Source organism: Apus apus, chromosome 14 (genome assembly GCF_020740795.1).
Source record: "Apus apus isolate bApuApu2 chromosome 14, bApuApu2.pri.cur, whole genome shotgun sequence".
Taxonomy (NCBI): domain Eukaryota; kingdom Metazoa; phylum Chordata; class Aves; order Apodiformes; family Apodidae; genus Apus; species Apus apus.
This window is the reverse complement of record NC_067295.1, coordinates 12,063,527-12,086,894: the sequence shown is the minus strand read 5'-3', so window position 1 is coordinate 12,086,894 and position 23,368 is coordinate 12,063,527. Positions and strand designations below refer to the sequence as shown.

The 23,368-nt window shown below is 40.1% G+C and overlaps 1 protein-coding gene across 5 annotated transcripts in view; it reads left to right on the top strand.

The window, feature by feature from the left end:
- The window catches only part of ABAT (4-aminobutyrate aminotransferase), a 48,235-nt gene extending 24,876 nt beyond the window's left edge, over positions 1-23,359 (top strand). For all 5 annotated transcript variants that reach the window (XM_051632214.1, XM_051632217.1, XM_051632218.1 and 2 more), the window contains exons 3-16: positions 1,990-2,087; positions 2,863-2,892; positions 3,411-3,528; positions 9,275-9,324; positions 11,969-12,049; positions 12,550-12,642; positions 13,054-13,116; positions 14,623-14,686; positions 15,347-15,495; positions 15,999-16,136; positions 17,415-17,582; positions 18,176-18,322; positions 19,489-19,600; positions 21,126-23,359. In XM_051632214.1, the coding sequence (XP_051488174.1) occupies positions 1,990-2,087; positions 2,863-2,892; positions 3,411-3,528; positions 9,275-9,324; positions 11,969-12,049; positions 12,550-12,642; positions 13,054-13,116; positions 14,623-14,686; positions 15,347-15,495; positions 15,999-16,136; positions 17,415-17,582; positions 18,176-18,322; positions 19,489-19,600; positions 21,126-21,247 (1,433 nt within the window). In that variant the 3' untranslated portion in view covers positions 21,248-23,359. The remainder of the gene's footprint in view (positions 1-1,989; positions 2,088-2,862; positions 2,893-3,410; positions 3,529-9,274; positions 9,325-11,968; positions 12,050-12,549; positions 12,643-13,053; positions 13,117-14,622; positions 14,687-15,346; positions 15,496-15,998; positions 16,137-17,414; positions 17,583-18,175; positions 18,323-19,488; positions 19,601-21,125) is intronic.
- Positions 23,360-23,368: the final 9 nt, after the last annotated feature.

The following is a 23,368-nucleotide window of genomic DNA, read 5'->3' as shown; positions in this document are numbered from 1 at the left end:
GGACCCTTGGAGATGTATGGGGGGGCCATGGTGGCACAGGGTCTCTGGTGGCAGAGCACCAGGCAGGGCTGGGGAGGAGAAGGAGGACCATGCATGCCAGTTGTAGTTACCTGTCTTAAAATCACAGATGTGTCAAACAATTCCAAGTATGTGCTGGTTTTCTGTATCTTTCCTGTTACTGCCAATTACCAAAATATCCTTTATATCCTTTGCCTCTCTTGGTGTTTTCCTCTTTATCATATAAAATAGTACCCCGAGCCTCGGGGGAGGGAGAGAAGAGGACACAGGAGAAGGAGAAATGTTTGCTACTGGTTTGTTGTGATCTCCATTGAGGAAGGAAGAGGGGGCAGAAAAGGGTTCGTGTGCTCTCCCCACCCCTTCTAGACTTCTCAGCATGTCTGCTACATCTGCAGCTTTACTGGCTCTGAATTGTGTTGCCTTTGATCTTTTATATGCAGTAGGTTTTTTCCCAGAGGAGCAGCTGTCACGCGGTCTCCAATTTAGAGGAACGCTGAGCAGAACGACACAAAACTGAAGTGGTGTTGCTGGAACCAAACCTATTAATAGCTTTGCAGAGAGGCACTGGCGCATCGTGGATATTGCACTTGGAATTAAAGCTGAGAAGAATGATCATCTTTGCAGATAAAGGTTTCCCAAAATGTGCAGTGAATTTAAGTGCTCAGTTAGAGATGTTTTGAAAAGGCTGTGATTTGTCTAAAAAATTTCTCAAAATCAGGCTTGCTTGAGACATCTCAACTTGGGCTGACACAAACCGAGGCAAATGTCTGTAATCACTGTTGGAAACCTTGGCCAAATGGCTGTCTTCAAAACACTGCCAAGCAGTATCATAGTATACCTTCTGTTTTCCTTGATAACTATTGGGTTTATGTAGCAACTGTTGTTTCCAAACAAAAAACGTTTTTAGTACATTTCTGAAATGCAACTTTGGCAGCTGAAGGTGGTGATGGGTGGCCAGGCAGAGAGGTCAGTGCTGCCTGGCATTCCCAGCAGCAGTGCTGCACCCCACTGCTTCTCCTGCACCCTAAGTTAACTTTAAGTTAAGCTAATGAAGATTAATTTGTTATTGGTATCACGCTGGGTAAAGGCTTGCAGGTGCTCCATGACAAAAATGTAGTTGTTAACAACGTTAGTATAGTTCATAACTTAAGCACAGTGTACAAAACAAGCTCCTGCTGTTCACCTCACTAGAGCTCTGGACTCTGTATTTCCTTTGTTGCAAGTGTCCAATTCCCATATTAGCCTGTAATACCCTTAATGGAATGTATACGTATTAGGAATATATGCTAACCAAAACTCCGTCGTATCAACTATGCTGAAATCCTGTATTTGGAAACAGTTACTTCAGAAATAGCACCAGAGCCTGTTACTGATAAGGCACAGGAGATTTTTCGCCTTTTGGTTTCGTTAAGACATCGAGTTTATTCCCAATCCTCAGTTACACATGAACAGCAAGGTTGGAGGCAGGATGCAAGGAAAAACTGTCTGTTGACCCAGGTTTCAGAGGTGCAATTCAAGATGCTGAGTTCATGTGAGATACTGTGTTTTTGAGCTATTGCAGAACATCACAATGTTTTTCACCTGTGGACTCCAGCAGATTTTTTGGGGTGTTCCATGTAGGGAATGCAACCATGTCTGCATGGGGAGTGGGGGATTCATGGCGTAGGCTTGCTAGAGGCAAAATGGGCAGACTGAGATGGTAACAGATGTGCTAATTTGTCCTCCTGTCCTTTACAGTAGGATGTGCTTCTGTTTCTCTAGGGTTGCCTTGTCATTTCACTTGATTATTTTTTTTTTAATCACATTACTGGTATTAGTTTTATTTTAACACTTGTCAAAGATGAGATATTTAGTTCACTTCAGACAGTACAATGTAATTGATCTCATCTGTCAAGTCTTCTCAGATACAAATATTTATTCTGAGAGCACAGAAAACATGGTCTGTATTCAGGTTTTCATGATGTCTTACAGGACACAGATATATCAGTCAAGCTGCAGCTAAAATCGATGTGGATTTTGATTATGATGGACCATTAATGAAGACAGAAGTTCCTGGACCACGATCTAGAGTAAGTTCCCGAAGCATAATGGCTTGGTTTTTGGTTTTTAATGTAGCTGTGTTTTACTTGCTAGCAAACACATTTTATTCCAAAATTAAATCTGATACGAATAAACACAGTTTCACAACAGTCTAGGCACACTTTTATCAAGATGCTGAGAATACAAAGCTTATGAACGAAATGCCTCTCTCTGAGAGAGATCAGTATCTCAATTGCCAGCTTTGCCAACTTACTGTGTGAAGTAATGGAAGACAAAGAGCATCAGTTTAAACATCTCATCAGGCTTGGTTACTTGTGCTTCAGCTGAAACAGACTTAGTTGGCTTTTGATTATGGTAAATAATATTTTTTATTTTGAAATGGAACAAGAGTTTCAATTTGCTGGACATTGTTTTACTCTGGCAGAGTCAGTATTTATATGTATGGTGGTTTGTAGCTATAACCAATGTGCCAGTATCCTTTTGGTGTGTCTCTGACTTCTCTTATTTCTCTAATTTTCTCAGTTCAGTTGATTAATGTAGAAGAGGCAGGTTTCCCTTTTTGGACATTTACAATTAAGCTGTGTATGCAGCCTGTGTAGCTCTGCGTGCCACTCTTCATAACTTTGACTGTCATGGTTGCAAGATGCACTCTCAAAGTTCACGTGGCAAGTAGAGTTGCCTGACAATCAGACAGGACTGCAAGTTTTGCATATTATTTCTTTTATCATAAAAAAGAATCGTACATTCTTTGTTAGTATTTGGTAATGACATAGCTCAGACTCTTTGATGTTTGTTTTTCTACAGGAATTAATGAAGCAACTGAATGGAATTCAGGTAATTTGTAAAATTTTATGAATTTGGGGAATGTTAATGCTGTGATTTCACAACTTGTTTTAAAATCCTGCTTTATATGTTTATTTCCATACCAAAAAAAAGGTGGAACACTGGCTCTGGGTTTGCATGCCAAGTATATGCATTTAAATAAAAACTTTTTTAGTATCTTTTGGATACTGGAGAATAATTTTGCTAGGATCAGTGATTTTTCTTTAAACACTATGTGTGCCTTTTGAGTTGTTAGGAAGTGGCCAGTGAAAACATAAGCTTTAAAAGTATGTCAGCCTAAGTGCAGGTTGCCTTCCCAAGGTGAGCAGTTCCTCAAAGGCTTCAAGTGCATGCTTGCCCCTTTCATAGTTCTTCTTTATAAAAATAGCTGTACAGTTAATTCCCATGCAATGAATACGTCTCTTTGTATCTTATCATTAGTTATTTTTATCCGATTTTGCTGTATAAGCATTAGTTGCAGTTTTGTACCCACTGCTACTTTTTAAAGCATTAATTGTTTTTTCCTTAAGAATGCAGAAGCTGTGCACTTTTTTTGCAATTATGAAGAGAGCCGAGGGAACTACCTAGTAGATGTAGATGGCAATCGCATGCTGGATCTCTACTCTCAGATTTCATCCATCCCAATAGGTAGGAGACAGTTGTACCAAAATGTTTTGCCCTGTCCTCAAGCTGTCGTTTTCTTATCTCAGCCAGTACCAGAGAAGTTGGTTGATTTAATTACAAAAACCAGAACTGACGTAATGTAAGCCTTGTTGCAATCAGGTACACCCCCACTGCTGGGTATTATGCACTGGTGGTTTTGATGAGCTGAAGAAAACTACAAATTCAATACTTGCAGCTCACTTGAAGTACATAGTGGTGCTTAGAAGAAGCTCTAGTATTAATCTTAATTTGAATATTCAAGTTCCATAATTTAAGTTGTCTTGTCTGCTTGGATTTGTGTACTTTGTGATTCTGTAACAGTATCTTACTGTTTTAAACATTAGCAAACATAACTTAAACATTTTAGCACTGAATTATGTGCTTTAGCTAAGATTTCTATCTCAAATGAATTGGAAAAAAAGAGTTGGTTATGTGTACCCCAGTAGGATAAAACAAGAGGCAAGCACTGAACTGTGAAAGCCAAAGTAGCAGGTCAGGTAGAGGGACCAAACAGTGGACTTGTCAAATGCTTGGGAAAGTCAGTTGATTTTTCTGTGAAGCATTTCAAGAAGGAAAAGAAGCAAGACAGAGATCAAGGCCCCAGCTGCAAGGAAAAAGGTTTTAGTATGTGGTCGGTTTGTTTCATCCTTGCTTGAGTTGTTTAAAAATACATTTCTGTAGAAGCAAAATAAGACAAGGTGCTGGGGTAATTTAAAAGGTAGATGTTGTGCTATGTATAGAAACTGCCTGGTTCATTCACTCTAACATCCCATCACACCTTAAGGCATGGAACAGTGGTGAGTTTCAGAGTTTGAAAACAGTGGAAAATTACATAAACAAAGTTAATGTCTTTGCAATAACTTTTCAAGGCTATTTAGCTAGTTGTGTACATTTATTTTTCTTCAATCGTGTGAATTAAAATGGGATTTTAACAGTTTTCTTTTAGCTTAATTCCTTCCCTCCCAGTGACAGCTAAAGTTTCATCAAAGCAAATATTCAAGAAACAAAATGCTATCTGGAGAGGAAAATCTACTTGAAACACATTCTGGATGCTGACAGGTAGAAAGGGAGATTCTCTGGAATGCAATATGCAGTTGACTTGTCAGCTGCTGATAATATAATGTAACTTAAAAGTGAATTTAGTATGGGAGAAAATATACTTTATCCTACTTTACGCTACACAATGAAATACTTGCAACCTCTGCTTACAGCAAAAGTGCAGCACTGGCAGCAAGATTGCAATTCCTGCTAACATTTGCTTCAGCTGTGAATCAGAGAGGGGCTGAATTTGTACTGTCTGCATACAGTCATTCCCAGACAGCTCTTCCCAAGCCATGGCAATAGGAGTGCAGCCATTAACTTCTAATGCTGAATTAAATGCTAAGAGTGAGTTTCAAAAGCATTTAAATATTCTGCCTGCAAGATAGTTAACATCACCTTTAAACATTTAAATTGAACCTGTAATCAATTCCAGTTAGTGTAAGAGATCACTTAGTTTCTTGGAACCATCTCTAATAATGCCTGATTTGATTAAAATTGTCTAAAAACCTGGTTGTTAATATCTGTAGAGCTATTAGATGTGCTCATAATGTCATATATAACTAGAACTGAACCTAAGATCTATTTACTCTCTTGACATATATATACACACACACACATATATGCACACACACACACACATATACACACACACACACACTAGGGATAGGATGTAATAGCAGGGGCTCCTGCAGTTTACCTTCTCTAGCTGATTGAAACTGGTGACATAAGACTCCAGTACCTATAATAGCTGATCCTTGGCTAAACCATCTAGTTCCTCCTTCATGTGGCAATACCTTCTTGAGCTGTTTTTTTTTTTTGTCCTAGAGGACATGTTCCTCAGTCACAAAGGAACTATAGTGCAGTGCTTCATACAGCTTCTCAGATAATGTGTAGCAACAAGAAGGAAACGGAAATTTAATACTTACAGGTTGACCTCAATCTAACTGAACACACAGCATTGATTTTTTTTTTTTCTAAACTTGTACTGAATGACAAGACTATCTGAAACTGCAGAGGTTACTAATAATGTCCCTTTTGATGACAGAGTTAGGTTCTAGACTTGGACACCAAAACAAGATCACAAGGTGCTTGCTAGTCATCTGTGCTTATCGCTCTGCAAGTAAATCCAATAAAACCTTTTATGAATCTGTCAGGAGTTCCCAAGATTTAATAATGATGTGCCACACTAAAATATATTTATCAGCAGAGGTTGAGACGTAATAAGTGCCTGTGTGGAGAGATAAGAATTAAAGTAGAAAAAAACCTCTAGGCAAAGATGTTCTGGGCTGTTTCTTGCTAAAAAACAAGAATTAAATGAGTTTTTTACCACATGGTTTTGGGAAAGTTGTAGGACAACATACTCCTTTAAACCTTTATCTGATCTGTCTAATAGAGTTAGAAACTCCATGGAGCCAAAGGCAAGAGGGGATGCTATTGATGTGTTTACTAGCAAACACCTGGAACAGCAAATGGAACAATTTGCTTTTCAGTGCTGGGAAGGTCTGGTTTTGTTTGGGGAGAATGCAGAGGGGTGTAGTTTGGTGTTACAGCAACCTGCTGCTCAGTTCCAATAGATTATTTGGGCTTTCTCCATCTTACCATTTGAACAGCCTCCAGTTTTTTTTCCTTTTGCAGACAAGCACATTCATGAGCCCAGAGGACATGTACTTTCCTGTCACATTGATGTAGACACACAGCAAGAGTGATGATGCAGGTGCCCTTCTCATAAGAGCCAGCTCTGTCATTTCGTATAGGAATGTATTTGAGAGTGGATTCATAAAGCTAAAAACCCTTGCGTTGGTCGTGGCAATGAAACAAGTTACTGTGTATTTGCCATCTCAGCCTGGAGCTTTTTGACTTTGTCTACCATTGTTATATAATAGGTTTTTTAAACATTTAGTTCTTCCTGGTGTTTGTTTTATGACTACAAACACACATGCCAGTTCAGCCTCTTTCCATGTACTGACCTACTCTTCCAGAAAGAGTCAAGCTTTAAGGATTCTCTCTTATTTTACTGGGACCTGTTTGAAAATGCACCAGGAGAATAGGGAGTGCCAGGAGGAAGACAGGGCTGTATAGCCTGAAGTGAAAAGAATGGAAGACACATCTTGTGTGCGTGGGAAAGAAGTTCTCTGTAATAGAAGCCTTGACTTTGTTAGGGAAGAGAAGATGCAAAAATCTCTGTGTTCCTGACACATCTTAACACCACCAACAGGATTGCACTTTTTTACAAGCAATACCAGAGTTAAGGGTTCAGCTTCCTAAGCAGTGGTAGCTATTTATAAATAAACTTCTGTAAAGCTTAGTTTGGAGGTTTCTAAACTATATATATATATATATACTCAAAGGTGCTGTCAGTGACACAGCTTTCAACTGTGTTATTCCCTCTAGCCTAACAACAGTTCTTCCCATGGCAGCAGATGCAATGCAGATTTAGTTGTCTGTGTCCCAAATAATCACTTGTATTATCTCCATAATAATTTTAACAGATTCTTCTCAGAATGACATTCAGTTAAAAAAATGTGCATATTTCCTTGTTTTGAGCTAAAATATTCAAAACTGATTTTATAATTGATTTGTTAATGTGGGAACCTAATGCTCCATTGCTGAAGACAGGATAATCAGAGCTATTGTCATTCCACTAGAATGAGGAGTTCAGGGACATGATAAGCTTTTCTAATAAAATTAGAGCGGTCTGATTTCTTGAGCAGTGGGGAAGATGAGGTTTCCAACTGTTTGTACAAGGGAATATAAAAGATGATGTTAATATCTGGCTTTGGCACTTCATACATTAGAAATCAGGCTTAAAATTAAATTCTCTGTGCTCCTTTGGTGAAGCCTTTTTTTTTTTTTTTTTACATCAGATATGCTGGTTTACCAGTAAGCAAGCATGTTATCCTATAGAATATCAATGGGTATAAATTAAGCACCTGAAAATCTGAAGCATCCTTAGTGTCTTGATGTTTCTGGGTAAAAAGGGCAAATGGTTGCAGCTTTTTCCCATTGGAAGTTTATTGAAGTAAGGAAAATGGGAATTAAAAAAAACAAACTGGCCATGAAAGTGAAGAGTGCAGAATCTCCTTCATTAATACAATGCAGCAGTTATTCTACAGATTTTGTTATGGTGATGCACAGCTGAGGTGTGTAAATCTATCACTGAGAAGGAAAGATATCCAGACAGATGTTTTGGGATAACTACTGGGTTGTGGTCGGTTAGAGATTTGGGTGCTTATTAGTCCATGAGTTTCAAGTGTGTGGCTGTCTATATGTACAGCCTCTTCCTCCTGTGGGATTGTCAGTGGTCACCATGAGCACCAGCAGAAAGCAGGGGTGGAATGTGCATCTTCACGTGTGCAAATCAATGTGTGTATATATAAGTGCAAGCCTAGATAACGTGGAGGCCAGTATGTGCACATCTCAAAACCAGTTTGGCAGCATCTTGCAGAGTGTTCAGCTAGCACTGCAGGGGAGGGGGTGAGGAGTGCTGTCCAACCACAGCAGGTGTCAGGGAGCACTGTCAAGCTGCTGGCACCATTCTGCTGCAGTCCCAGGGCTTATCCCTGCCAGGCCAGCCATAACGTGCTCACTGCATGCATCAGCAGTGGAAAAGCCATCTCTGAGAACAGCTCTGCTGTGCTGGCAGGGCTCCCCTACATCATCCTGCTGTATTTGCTGGGGGACAAAAAGCCCTTGCTGATAATTTGTTATTACATTACAATGCACTGAAATTACAATTGTTAAATGAGCACTCTTTGGGAAATCAGTAAATACGTGATTTTTGCTTGTCTTTTTCTTATGGTCAGCTGTCCAAGACTGAGGAACTGCAGTAGAGTATAAAAGGGGGAATATATGTTTCTAAGATGATTTTACAATGAGGAAAAATCCAATCAATTAAAAAGCACAGTGAGGGGGAAAGCTCTGTTACTGTGCTAGGAATAATCAGTCTGATATTCAAGGAGGATAAATACTGCTATGAGAGTAGAAGTGTGGCACCAGCTACTGTAAATGGACACAGCTGCATGGGGAGCTTCCCTCTGAGGTTCAGAGTGTCAGAAGCTGTTTCTGAAACACGGGTTGCATGGTCAGTGCCCAGTGAGAGCCACTGAAGTCGAGCAGATGAGGGTCACAGTCAGCAAGAACAGTAAGCACCTGCTCCAGGCAGGAGGAACTGGAGACACCCCTGTAGCACAGTGAGATGGTGACTAACAGAAACAACTGCATGTGGGCTGCACTTGCAGAAAGTGATTTCTGCTCTTAATTGATGGAGAGGTTCACAAATCCTATAGAGAAACCAAATATGCATGGGAAACCCAGAAAGGAGAACAGGCAAGCATTTAATCATGTTGGTCCCACAGTCCTTGGTAGAAATATGATGTTATCATCAGGGCCTGTCAGGCAAAAGGTCCATGTCATGTTCATTTATTTTTGTGTTCAGTTTTTAACTTTCAGTACTAAAATACGTTTTGTTATTGCCCGATACAAAATTTGTACCAAATTTCCAGATAATACATTTTGTAAAAGATGAGAGGTTTGTCCTACTTGGAAAGAAGTTCTATTGTTAATGTTTCAAGCATACACAAATTACGCATCAAGAGTTACACATTAAGTTAAGGTTATTATCTAGTTTATGCTTTAGTTCACTGAAGTCAGGCAGAAATAACTGTTTTCTGTCTTTTTTCTTTTTAATTAGGTTACAGCCATCCCTCTCTGATAAAGCTTCTGCAGCAGCCACAGAATTTGGTAAGTGAATTAAAATATTAAGCACTTGAAAGAGTCTTCTCCCCCCTTGTGGCGTTCATTCTTATTTTTTATTAAACCGATAACGAATGCTTAATGGCTCAATTTACAACATGGTAGGATCTGCTTTCTTTATTTCTCACTTGATGAAAAGAACTTGGTAGTGTTTAAGAAGACACCAAAACCTCTGTGAAGCTTTACAAGAAGCAAACATTTGGGTGATGCAAGCACTCAGTGTTTTTGCAGCCAGTTTTAAATCATAGTTCAAGCATGGTGTTTCAAATCAAGAATCAATAAAAAGTCACATTTAAAAAGCAACCAACAAAACACCCCAAAAAACCCTCTTGCCTGGTGGCTGTTGCTAACTTGTCCACTTGATAAGTGAAGTTAACAGGCTGCCAGCTAGAAGCTGTAAACAGAACTGCCTCCAAAGCCCAAAATGAATGGTGCAAGCAGGACTCCTCTCTCCCACACACAGGAGCATCAAAGATGTTATTGGTGCCCTGCTCCCATTTCTGAACCTGCACTAACTCAGCAGAGGGTGGCACTCATCCTGTCCATCTGCCCCTGACTGTGCCCTTAGGATTTCTGGCAGGCTTCAGGCCAGGCACAGCACAGGCAGAACATCAGCTTTGCAGGGAAGTTTTGCAGCGCCAAGGCCAGAGAGCTGTTGGAGAGCCAGAACTTGTGCAACAAGTTCTTGCCACAGACAGGAGTGTGCTAGGCTCTGACTGTAAAGTGCCAGTTTTATTGTCAAAGTACTTTATAAAAGTAATGCACACTGAGGTAGGGCCCTTGTTTGAGGTTAACAAAGGGATCGGTGTTTTCTTGCAGGGACTTTTTGTTTGTTTTGTTTGTAATGCTCCATGTGCCCTCTTTATAGCCAGCTATAAAGGACAGACTGTGCATCTGTTCATTTGAGACCATAGCAGCTTGATGTCAATGTCCTCTTCTTCTCAATACTGAGCATCTCATTAGCAGCAAAGGAAAAATACATTTTTCTGCTTAATGGCAATTGTTGTCAATTGACTGTGACAGCCTATATAAAATTCACAATGAATTTATAGCCTCATATCTCTGACTTTACATGAAAAATTATTTCTAAACTGAGATTAAAAGTTAAGTAATGTTTCTTATACATACTAAACAACAATTTCTGTTAATCTGTAACATCCTTGCTTAGTTTTTTTTTAAGCTTGAGTCTGTTGAAACAAACATTATTTTGGAAGTAACTTATACAAGTTACAAAGTCCTAGCTCATTCTGTTGTGTCTTTACAATACTTGGTTTTCCCTAAGTATTCTGATGAAGTGTTCATGTGTGACCACTCACACCTCTTGCTATGGTCCACACATCTGAATAAATTAGTACTTGTATTGAGGAAAAAGTCTGAAGGATGCTGATAAATGTGCCAGTTTGAGTTGCAATGAATATATGCATGTTTTCTGTCCCCTCTGGAGACTCATAAAGACTTAAGTCATCAAAGCACAGCCTTTAATTTCAATAATGACTTTTTATAACAACAAGAAAAACAAAAACAAAAGGGCAAATAATGCTGCTTTGCAGCTGGCAAATATTGAGCTTGTCCTTTTCTGAGCAAATTTAATTTAAAATAAAAAGTAGCACACTGTGAATCAAATAAGATTACCTACAAAGATTAAGAGCAATGATAAATAAATTTGAATCCATGACATGTAATTTCAATTAATTGCATAAATATTACAAATTTTTCCATTAGTGGACTGGGGAAACTGAGGGTTTTTTCCCAGTGCTGTTGTTCAGAAACACCTCTGTGGGCAGCAGGCTCAGCTTTGCTACCAGCTGCTGTTCACTGACACCGTAATTACCTTTCTAAAATGTGAATCCTGCTGTGCCTAGTCCATAGGACCATCAGGACAGTTCAACTTGGAAAGGGCTCACCTGCCCAACCTCCTGCTTAGGGAGGGTTGGCTGTGAGATCAGATCAAGTTGGTCAGGGCTTTACCTGAGGTCTTGAAAACCTCCAAGGAGGAAGACTGCACAGCAACCTCTTCCTCTGCCCCACTGTTCTCCTTATGTAAAAGCTTTTCCTTATACCCAAAGTAATACCTCTCATGTTTTGATTTATTTTTCAGGCATCTATTCTACTGTAGTGTTGTGTTGCTGATCCTTGTGCATGTGTTATTTCTCAGATGTAGCCCCTATACTCTAAGTGTACCTTTCTCTTGTTCCCCCAAATCCCATTGTAATAGTATCTGTAGGATGTTTATAACCACACTGCTCTGAAATGGTTTTTCTTAAAGCTCAGCAAGGAAGAAAGTGCTGCTATTCCGATTGAGTTTAGATTTAGTTACTTAAACTGAAGGCAAGTAGTTAAGACTTTAAAGTGTATTTCCTGGGCATAAGGAGCATTGAGCGACTCAAATGGCATTATCAAAGAGCATCCGCAGGCACCTTTTCTAAAGTGTCCTGCAAGAATAAAGTAATAGGGATTAGACAGAAAAATATATTCTAAGACATAAATATTATTCCCTGGTTTTAAACCCTGTTGTGCCATCACTACAAATTTCCAACTGGTGTTTCTAATTAGAATAAAATCTAACTGCCTTGATATCAATGTGGTATTTCTTATGTGACAGTAAAACCTAACAATTTCTCTGTCTTTGTAGAGCACTTTTATCAACAGACCTGCCCTAGGGATTTTACCTCCAGAGAACTTTGCAGAAAAACTGAAGGAATCTTTGTTATCAGTAAGTCTGAAATAGCAGTGATGAGCTACCATGTCCTGTGTTTGGGGACACAGGCCTATCAAGGGATGTTATGGATTTTAATAAGGAACATTACAGATTGGCTGTTTGTCCACCTGCCTTCCCACTGCAAGTAATGAGATGGAACCTTTGCTCCTGACAGACAGCTGAATGTGAGAGGGTGCTGTGTCTGCTCCACTCAGATACTGCCTCTCTCTTTCTGGATTCAAGAATCAATGAGAAAACACATTTTTGCTAACTTCTGGTGACTGTGTTTTCATAAGAGAGAGCGGAGTAACTGGCACGTCTTTGTCTTAAGTGAAATTTGAAGATCCTTGGGACTGAGTCGAGCCCTCTCAGCTGCAGCTGAAATTGGCTTTTCTTGTTGTAGGCACAGTTGGTCTCCCATTATACTGAAGCTCCTGATGTTAAGGACTGATCAATATTATAATCTCTTTGCACTATATTTGTGTTTTGGAGTAATTTTCTCTCTTCATTGACAGGTGGCTCCTAAGGGCCTGTCACAGGTGGTGACCATGGCTTGCGGATCCTGCTCTAATGAAAATGCCTTTAAAGCAATATTTATGTGGTACAGAGTGAGTAAAATATTAAGTGGGTTTTTTTGGTTTTGTTTTTTTTTTTTTTGGTGGGATTTTTTTTGTAGGTTTAGATGTAGAAATGAGCACTTATTCATCATCGGAATTGTTACTGTAAAACAAAGTAAGGCTTGGTGGTTGCCTTGTTCATTATACTATTTATATTCAGCTTACTATAAAGTTTTCATTAAAAAGCTTCATCTAAGCTTTCACTTTATATTCATACAACTTTAGAAATTATGAAGCAAATAAAGACAATGCAGATTGCAGTCAATATGTAAGAGCCACAGTCAGTGTCTTCATTAGCTCTAGTTTGGAATACCAGCATTACTAATTCATGGTTCAGCCATAAATGCTCTGGTTACAACCAAGGAAAAACTGTATGTTGGAGTTTGTTTTTATTTTTTGCAGAACAAGGAGAGGGGACATAATAGTGTCACAAAAGAGGAACTGGAATCTTGCATGATCAACCAGGTAACATTTGTTCTTTACCACACCTACAGATGTACCATTGGCTTGGGTTTTTAAGGGACGATTGGGAGGCAAAATTTGATACCTCTGAAGTGGAATCTCATTTTTGTAAACTTAGAAGATGGTGAAATACAAACTGCTTCAAATACATTTCAAGACCTGCTGCTTGTATTCCTCTGCATCCTTCCTAGTTGTGATTCTTGAAGATCTCCCTTTTTTCATGACATGTCATTTGTTAGAGAAGGTCCCACCTGATGGATGAGTCCATGGAGATCATTAATACATGAAAAAAATTCAAAATAGTAACACCAGACCTTCAATATTTTTTCAGAAGCTGTTGTTTTATGGCTCAAAACTGATCAAGGGGTTGGTTAACATTCAACTGACTAAATGTTAACAACAGGCAGGATGATGAAATTGAGATGCAGCTGGTAAACCTCTGAAGTCCTATTCACCTTCAGCTAAGGTGGTCTTGCTCTTGCCAATCTCAAATCTTAACATGTAACAATAGCAGAGGTAAAACGTTGGAAATTAGTAACCTGCTGGTCCCAGCCTGATCTTAAACATTTCTGTAGTGATGAGCATTCAGTTCATTCACAGCAGATTAGGGAACTCATTTGGCCTTAAACATGAGTAAGGTTCTGGGTTTTTTTTTACTTCAAAATTATTTTTTAAGTTCTGTGAAGTTGCTGACAGCATGGTCAGATGACTGTGCCAAAGCATGTAAGAGGGTGGCACATCATAAAGGAATGAGAATTTTATAAGATGACCAAGTATTTGTAAAACAGAGGATCACTTTTTGTCCAAGTTTAGCTATCTAAGAATGAGGATTCCTGATTGAGCTAATTGTTGGAGTTCTTGTTACAACTGGGGGAGGTGTGTGGAGGTAGATTTTAAGATGGCAATTCATCCCCCTTTTGGGGACAAGGATGCTCCAGAATCTAGTTACGAATATTGTAGTCTTGACCCTATGTGTGTAGGTGGTGACAATCCTCTCCTTTGCAGGGTAAGAGGCATAAAGAAAAAGATTTTGTATTTTTATAGGGCAGAGGGGGCTAGCCCCATCCTTTTATTAAATTCCAGACAGTATACAGTTTGCATTATTTTTCTCATGGTACCTTCTTATTCTTGGTACAGCAAGTTATCAGGAATGCATGGGGCAGCACTGGCCTCTCCTCGCAGAGCCCCGGATGCCGCCCCTGGGCACAGCCACCCCATGCACATGCTTGTACTTTGTACAGAAAGGGGCTGATGGTACTGAATGTGCAGCCTTTGTGTGAGCTCATGTGTGAAGTGCTATTACGATACAGTGTTAACTGCCAAGTACTCTTCAGGGTCAGTGATGTAGTTTAGGAGCTCAGGCAGCTTTTAGGGAACGACCAGTGTAGGTGTTTACACGGGTGTGTGTAGCACTTGGCCGTGCTCAGGCTGCAGTGCGAGGCAGCAGCTGGGGCTGGGCTGGCAGGACCCCTGCCTGGGCACATGCTGACCTGTCTGCTCTGCTTCCAGCCCCCCGGCTGCCCCGACTACGCCATGCTCTCCTTCATGGGCGGCTTCCACGGCAGGACCCTGGGTAAGCGACGCACCCGGGCAGCACCTCCCTCCTTCTGCCTCCTCTCAGTACTGCTGGCAGCTCACTGGAGATCCTGAAAAGTGTTCTCTCCCTTCCACAAATGGTACCAGTGGAGAAGCTGTAGGTTTACTGAAGGCTTGCCCTGGAAACCCCACCACTAGTGAAACAGAGTATTTGAGTGACAGTGGGAATTAATGTTGTATTTTTTAGAAATGTATTTTTAGGTCTTATTTTCACTCAGAAGCCAAGGTTTCCCATCTATACTAGTAAAAATCTAACTCCTGGAGTAAAATCACTGCAATATACAAACGGGGTGTCACTCCTTTTTTGTCAGCACAATCCCTGTTCTAAGTATGTTACACAAGAGTGCTGTAATTTTGAGCTTTGTGAGCAGTTGTCTTTGGACAGGTGAAGCCATCTCATCTAAGCAACCTGTTAAGACTGACAAAGGTTCTCCTGTTCTTCTGGAACAGTGCATGTGGTGACAGATGCTTAAAAGCTTGAGCAATCCACTTAAGCCAATTACCCAGTATTTCAGAAAGTAAAGTAAAAACAGAGCATAAATAGAATTTTACAGTCCTGGTGTCAGGCAATTTTTCATGTCTTGGCAGCTTTTGTCCTGAATTGTTATTATTTTAATTGTTGCTTTTCTGGGTTTAGGTTGCTTAGCTACAACTCACTCTAAAGCAATTCACAAATTGGACATTCCATCGCTGGACTGGCCTATTGCTCCATTTCCAAGGCTAAAGTATCCTCTGGAAGACTTTGTGAAAGAGAATCAACAGGAAGAAGCCCGTTGTTTAGAGGAGGTAAAAAACTGATGTTTTTGTTTCAAACTAATGAATAGTGTTAGTAGGATTAGCTGTTTTTCACTAAAGGAATGTTTTCAGGGATTGGAACAGCATGTGATTAATGTTCAGTGTTGTTTATGGTCAGAAGTTTGTCCCTTGCTTTCAAAAGAAATGAGATCTTTCCAAAGCATTAGAGGTCTACACAAATCATAGCAAAGTGAAATTTCACACGCAGGGAAGTTTGTTACAGAACAGTTTGCTAGAGCTTTCATACCACTGTAGATAAATGTGCAACTTACAATGAGTGTAAGATCCTATTGAAATTTAAGCATTATTCAGGAACAAGAGGGTGGTGCTAAATCCTGGAGGAACTACGTGTTAATTCCTTGCACTTTCTGACACCTTTATGGCACAGTAATGGCTGTGAAAAGTTGAACTTCTGTTGCTGAGATTTAATCTTTCTGTGAGGAAATGTGCAAATGTCCTGAAAGGAGAATGTACTATCAATGTTTGATTTACAGGTGGAAGACCTGATTGTAAAGTACAGGAAAAAGAAGAAGATTGTGGCTGGAATTATTATAGAACCAATACAGTCAGAGGGTGGGGACAACCATGCTTCAGATGACTTCTTCAGAAAGCTACGAGATATTGCCAGAAAGGTAATCAAATATTTCACTGTTCACTCAGTGTCAGCTAAATATGCAAATACCTGTTGGTGCCCCCCCTGCCCCAGGCACTTTTGAGAGCTTCACAGGCCTCCCGAGTAGCAGTTGGAGTAGTTATGTACATGCATCCCCTTGTCAGCACAGTATTTCTCTCTCATTTGCTGCACACCCAGTAGTTCCCTTACTGCAATAAATTTTCTTCCAATGTCTAGGTGAGGCAGAAATTACTCTGATTCATTATCAATGGATTTTGCAGGAGTGTTCTTTAAATTATAATGCCTATGTGTGGACAGAGTTGAAATCATTTCAGAAGAGGCAGGCTTGGAAAAGGGTAATTTTTTGTTAACATACTTGGTTTTCATTGAAAAAAAAAAGTAGAGATATAAATAGTCTTAACCTTTAGGTGCTGATGTTCCAGTAAAATAATGAAAAGGACAGATGTCTTGACACTTCGGATGTGAAGTTACCTGTTCAGAAGCTATGACCCTCAATAAGATCTACTCCATGCTTTTTTACCCTCAAAGCATTTGTGGGCTTACAGAGACAAGCAGAGGTGACATCTGAAAAATTCTGTTCTGCCATGAGAAAAAGCAGCTTTTCCCACTGTTAACAGCTGCTCGTGCAAGGGTGATGTAGTAAATATGGTGAAATGAAAAGGTTTGCCTTGCCTAAAACAAGATGCTGCAAAAAATACTTATTGTTTTTAATTAAAATATCATGATACAGCTTGATCTCCCTGTCCCAAACTTTCAACAAAATCATCCTTTGCTTAAGAAAATGTGTTGCCAGCTAAAATGAATAGCTCTTTCAGCACTCATCTGAAAAGCCAGCTCTTCCAGGGTCATTTTAGCCCCTGGACTGAATAGATCATGCTGCTGGTATTGCCTTTGTGCCACAAATGCCTGACTCAGATTAGAAGCAAAGACTTCTTATTTAAAACAAACAAAACTCCTAGAAATTATGCTCTACTTCCCTCAGAGGCTTTGAAAATGCTACCTAGACTCCTTCCACAGGTTTTCAGGTATCTTCTAGAAATGTTCAAGTCTGTATAAAAACACGTACTTTGTTGTGAATTTAGGTAGACAATATGTTTCTAGTGCTTTTCTGCAAAAAACAGCTGAGCTGTTAAATGTGAAATCTAATACACAATGAGTTGCATTGCTATGGGGGGACACTGCAAGTAATTGGCTTGTATTTATTTGTTCACTAAGGGAGGGATTTTTGTTTTGAAAATGGACTCATGTTCCTTGCTCTTTGCATCTCTCTCCACAGCATGGCTGTGCGTTCTTGGTGGATGAGGTGCAGACAGGAGGTGGCTGCACAGGAAAATTCTGGGCACATGAACACTGGGGCCTGGATGACCCAGCAGATGTGGTAACATTCAGTAAGAAGATGATGACAGGAGGATTTTTCCACAAAGAAGAGTTCAGGCCAAATGCTGTAAGGTTTTCAATGAAATTTGAACTCTGTGCTTGTTGGTGGCCCAGTCGAATAACTGTAATGTCCATGGAAGAGAGAAGCTTTCTCCTCCAGTAACTCGGGTTCAGCTAGAAGGAGCTGCTATTTCATAGATATTTGCTTTGTGCTTACACAAAAGTTCTTGTCACTTTGTCACTGTTATTCCAGTTGTCATCAGTCACAACGGTCATAAAGGTGGTGGGAGGGAATGGAGAGCTGGGTTTAGCCTAATGAACTAACCTTAAGTACAAAATCCAACCACAAACTAACACCTTTTTCTGCAGGGCAATTTTGTATCTTCTTCAGAACTTTTATGTCAGTATTATGAATTCTGTCAGCAAGATTTCTTTGTCACATTAATGACATTTTAGATATAATAAATGGGAAAAAAAGACCAAAAAACGAGGGTGAGAACATAAGGCTTAACTCTCACAACAAAACAGGGGCTGGTGAGGTTAGTGCATGCTTTTTCACACACTAGATGTTTGCATTAGTAGTTTGGTGGCTTGCTTTTCTTTATTATAGTGATTTGCCTGTTAACATGTTCCACAACTCTCTTTCCACCCTTTCCCAAGCCCTATCGGATTTTTAATACGTGGCTTGGAGATCCATCCAAGAACCTGATGCTTGCTGAAGTCATTAAGATAATTAAAAGAGAAGACCTTCTAAACAATGCAACCCACGCTGGGAAAGCACTGCTGACTGGGCTGCTGGATTTACAGGTAAACATCTGGAAGCATTATAGACAAGAAGGATAAATTTGCTGATCAGGTAGGACCTGACCTCATCCAATTTAAACACTTGGACTGAGGAACCCCAGCTGGGGACTAGATTGTAGTCCTAACTTGCTGGTTTAGATACTTCAATGCAAGCCTGACCAACTGTGTCCCATTTTGAAGTAAACCTTATTTTCCTGAGTTAAGGATGCTGGTTATATAAAGCTTAATCCAAAATTAAGGGAGATCCCCAAAATATTTGCAGGTATGAACTGCAGTTAGTTAAATTAAAATAATTTTGCTGGAAGTTTCTGTTGTCACAAGCAACTAGCATTTTATTGTCCAAAAAGTTATTTTTAATTATTATTACTCTGACAAAATATTTTGTCATAATTCAGTTCGTCTGTTGAAACAAGAAAACTGTAGCTTTCCCTCCCTTGACTAAGGGAAATTCCTTCACAGCCTCAAGTATGGAGCCCCAGATGAGAAGGAAAGTCAGCCAGGCCTTTGCAGGGTTGCAAATGCTCATCTCTCAAAAGGCCCTTTGTGCACTGGTGGTGCAGGATAAGCCTCGTCTCTGCTCTCTCACAACTTGAAGGCATTGCAGGCAAGAGAACACAAAGAACTTATAATCCTCATACTTCTGAGGGTCAGAATACAACTACTATCCAAAAAAAGGTTACTCTTGTAAAAGATGAGGACTGCAACTGATAGTAAGTGAAGCAGATAACACTAGCAAGCATGTCTTAGTGCCGCATAAGGATGGGCTGGTTTCTAGCCCCATTCCAGGTAATTTATGCTCAGGTTTTATGCATCATGTTTAGATGTAAGGTGCTTTACGCTTGCTTCAGGAGGCTCCAAGTGAGATTTTGCTTGACCCAGGTGAGGGGTGCAAATTAATTCTCACTTCCTGCTCAGATGTTTATGTGCTTTGTGAGGAGAGAGCCTGCCTGCTGTAGAGCTCTGCAGCCTAGGGAACAGCCCCTTGTCAGAAAGGGGTGAAGAGGACACAAGGTCTCCTGAGAAATCTGGCCTGTGCAGCAGCTCTGCTCCACCAGAAGGGAGTCTGCAGCAGGTTTCCATGCAGCAGAATGCCTGGCAGAGTAGAGCTCACCACCAGGTGCCCTCTGCTGCAGCAGCTGCCATGCATCCTGCCTCACCTCTCTTTGCAGGCTCGTTATCCCCATCTTATCAGCAGAGTGAGAGGAAGAGGAACATTCTGTTCATTTGATACTCCAAATGATGCAACTAGAAACAAGTTAATTACAATAGCCAGAAACAAAGGTAAGAATTTGTTTGGATTCACTTCAAATGACAAACAGTAGCATAGGTAATGCTTTACATTTCCCTTTTTTTGTATGGTGTATGTGTACTGCTACAGGAGAGGGCAGAAGAGAAATTACCAACAAAGTTCTGTTTACACTTTTCTAGAAATACTTGTATTTTCAGAGACAAGCTGGAAGAGGGTAGATTTAGATTAGATACTAGGAAGAAATTCTTCACTATGAGGGTGGAGAGACACTGGAATAGGACGCCCAGAGAAACTGTGGATGCTCCATCCCTGGAAGTGTTGAAGGGCAGGTTGGATGGGGCTTGGAGCAACCTAGTCTAGCAGGAGGTGTCCCTGCCCATGCTGGGGGGTTGGAACTAGATGATCTGTAAGGTCCCTTCCAAACCAAACCAGTCTGTGATTCTAGGACATCAGACCAGTCCATTGCACGGTGTGTACATTTACCTTTCCCTATAAGCCTAATGTTACTGGAAGAGACATGAGGTTTTGTGACATCACTTTCATAGTCCTCTGCAGTGACCTCATATACACCTAGGCATGGCTTACTTCTAGAAACAGATCAGGAAAATTAGAAGAAAGTTAATGTAACCATCACTCAGAAAACACTGGGAAAAAAACCTATGAATTTTATGGACTACGTAATAACAAAATACAATGAGTTGCCTGAATTTGGCACAGATCTATGACTACATTGTTCTTGTATCACTGAAGTGTTGTGCAGCTGTAGACAAACCCAGGTATCAAGGGTGAACCTCATGATCTGAAGCTTCACATTCTCTTTGCATGTCCCTGTGTGTGGGCCCTGGGTTTGCTGTTGTCAGTTTTTGCGGTTACAGAGATCTCTTGAAACAGGCATGATACAGCTAAACTGATGAAAACAAAATTTTATAGTGTAAAAGATACTGATATTTTTTTGCTCTTGGAAACAAAGCCAGCAGGGAGAGAAGCAAAGCAGTTTGTTTCACAGTAAACCAAGGCTATGCTTAGTTAAGAGGCAAGGTAAGCTCAGCTCACACTGTGGGTTTTTGTTGCCCACAAACATTTCAAATAATTGATTTTGGGGTAAAAAAGCCACCATACATTTAAAGTACTGCACGATGAAGTTTGCCAGCACTGATATATATTCACTTATTGTAATTAGAAATAGAGTAGGTTAAAAACAAAATTGCAAAGAAACCTATTGTGCCTTGTTCTGACTGAGGTTCTAAAGCAGCAGAGTTTTGCAGTTTTGAAGTCTCAGATCCTGCTAAAGGTCTGTGGATGGAGTCTTTCCAGTGGATGCTGGCATTAGTCCTAACATTCCAAGTGTTTTACAGAACAGCTACAGGCACCTGCGGTGTTCTTCTCAGGTGCTGTGAAGCTTGAGTCCCCTTTGCACCTGTGACTAGGTGTGGTTAGCAGGGACTTGGGGAGCTTCTGCTGGCCCTCCACAAGGTGAACCTCATTTGCAGACCTGAATTTTCTGTATATTTGGCAAAGATGGAAATTACTAAAGGATATGTTTTGTTCTCGTTTCAGGTGTTGTGCTGGGAGGTTGTGGTGACAGATCGATTCGTTTTCGTCCAACACTTATCTTCAAGGATCATCATGCACACCTCTTCCTGAACATTTTCAGTGACATCTTAGCAAACTTCAAGTAAAAAGCAGTTCCCTTGCACTGAACAGCTGATTATGAAATTAGTTTGCATTAATTCATGTCTTTTCTACTTACAAGATCAGTGTAAAGTCATAAACTAAGGTTTGTGTTCTGTCTGTAGTCCTGCCCAAGGCAAGCTGCTCCATGCAAATCAACCCAGGCAGAGCATTGGTACTGGTCACCAGCAGGTACATGCAGCTGTCCCACACTGTGCATTGGTAGAAGCTGTGGCCCTCCATCTTCTGGCTTGGGTCATACTAATTGCAGTCCTTTCTACATGCATGGTCCTGACTCTCTGGTTGTCTGAATGTGACCTGGTACAGTCTGTGTTCACAGGTAATCCCAATAGATTTACTCTTGCATCCAGAGGCAGCAACACCTATAGCACAACACTTACAGCCAAATGGCACAACACTTAAAGCCACATGCCTGCCATACAGAAAGTGCCATTCTCTGATGGTAGCTGGAATAAAAGAGGTGTTTCAGGAAAAGCCCTGCTTTCCACCACTGCCAAGTACAGTATTTTTAGAGAATAACTTCCAGCTTTATCCCCCTGAAGACAGATGTCCTGTACACCCACGAGATGAGGAGCCATCAGCTGCTCTCTGGCCAGCCTTCAGCCCACACACCCTGCTTCAGAGGCACAAGTACACTCGGCCACACCTGCAGCACTGTACGTGGCACTGAAGTACTTGTACTTTTTTCCTCATCCTGGATTTTAACACTTTTGACTTATTTTATAATCAGATGTGCAGAGAGAAAACTATACCCTGAAGTATGTGATTTGACAAAGCTTAGAGAATCATGAAAAGCATATTATTTCCATCTGTCAGCAATCCAGAATTATCTGAGATTTTACCACTTGCCCGTAACACACAATAGCCATGAATTTATCTATTAAGGGTTCTATACAAATACTTGAGGAATTTGTACAACTACAGCAGAATTGCTTGACCTTAGCCATGACCTGACTTTAGAGCCACTACAGTGAAGGCCTAGTCCTAACTGCACATTTATAATGCAAAGTAATGCTATTTTTGTTCTAATGGTTAACTCTAAGTCATTGATACTTCAGCGATCTAGAAAGCCACAGGATCAAAAAGTATCAACAGTTCATTCATTTGTTTTTCTTCAGGTAATTGTTTTGGACATCTCTTTACTATGTACTCTTTGCTGTTTGCTTGAGGCTGACCTGAACTAGGTTTGGTGCCCTTTTTTCCTTGGCTAGCAAGAATCTGGATTTTGTTTACTAAGTTTAACTTTCTGTTGTGCACCAAAAAACAGAGACCACACTGGACTTTACTGTTGCCCTACTAGAATGTGACCACAATTTTCAAGTATGTAATAAGAGAGCAGTGGAAAGATTTACGTATTTAATACAGCCATCAAAATGTGAAAGGTTTCTTACCTGCTTTGAGAAGTGTTAATCATGGTTTTCCCATTTTGTTTTTTGAATGCTAGTATTGGGAAACGCAAGTACATCCACTTCTGCTAGCTTAAAAACAATGGGATTTCTGTAAACCTCTCTGCAGAAACCAGAATTCTGGTACCAGGTGGTCCAAACCTGAGCAGGTTTTTGAACAGAGGTTGTAGAAATCTGGAGGAAGGACTGGTGACTTGGTGTTCAGCCAAAACCTCGTTGTCATTGCTGTCCTCATAGGCCTATTTTCAACAAGAGGAAAGGCACACCAAGAACTGTATTTGACAGCATTTTGGGAATTAGTCTGTTCAACATATCAGTGCAGTAGTTTTAGTAAATGTCTCTAGCAAGTCTTGTACTTTTACAGAAGCAAAGGTCCAGTAATTTGAAGTCTTACCCCATCTTCACTTTTATTATGAATACTCTAGGTGTTTTTATAATTTTTACTGACACTCAGTAACTGTATAACTGTGTACAACACGTTGATGAAACCATGTTAGAGAATACATAGAAAGCACTGCAGCTGAAGCATATAAAGTTAATATTGTTTACAGCATACTGTGGACAGTGCCAAATAAATGTTTAAACAAATACTTAACTACACTTCATGGTGTAACTAGTAACTGTACACAGATTCATTAAAAAATGACATCTCATGTGTAATCAATATTCTTAAATAAAATATTTATAATTGAACTTCTCCAG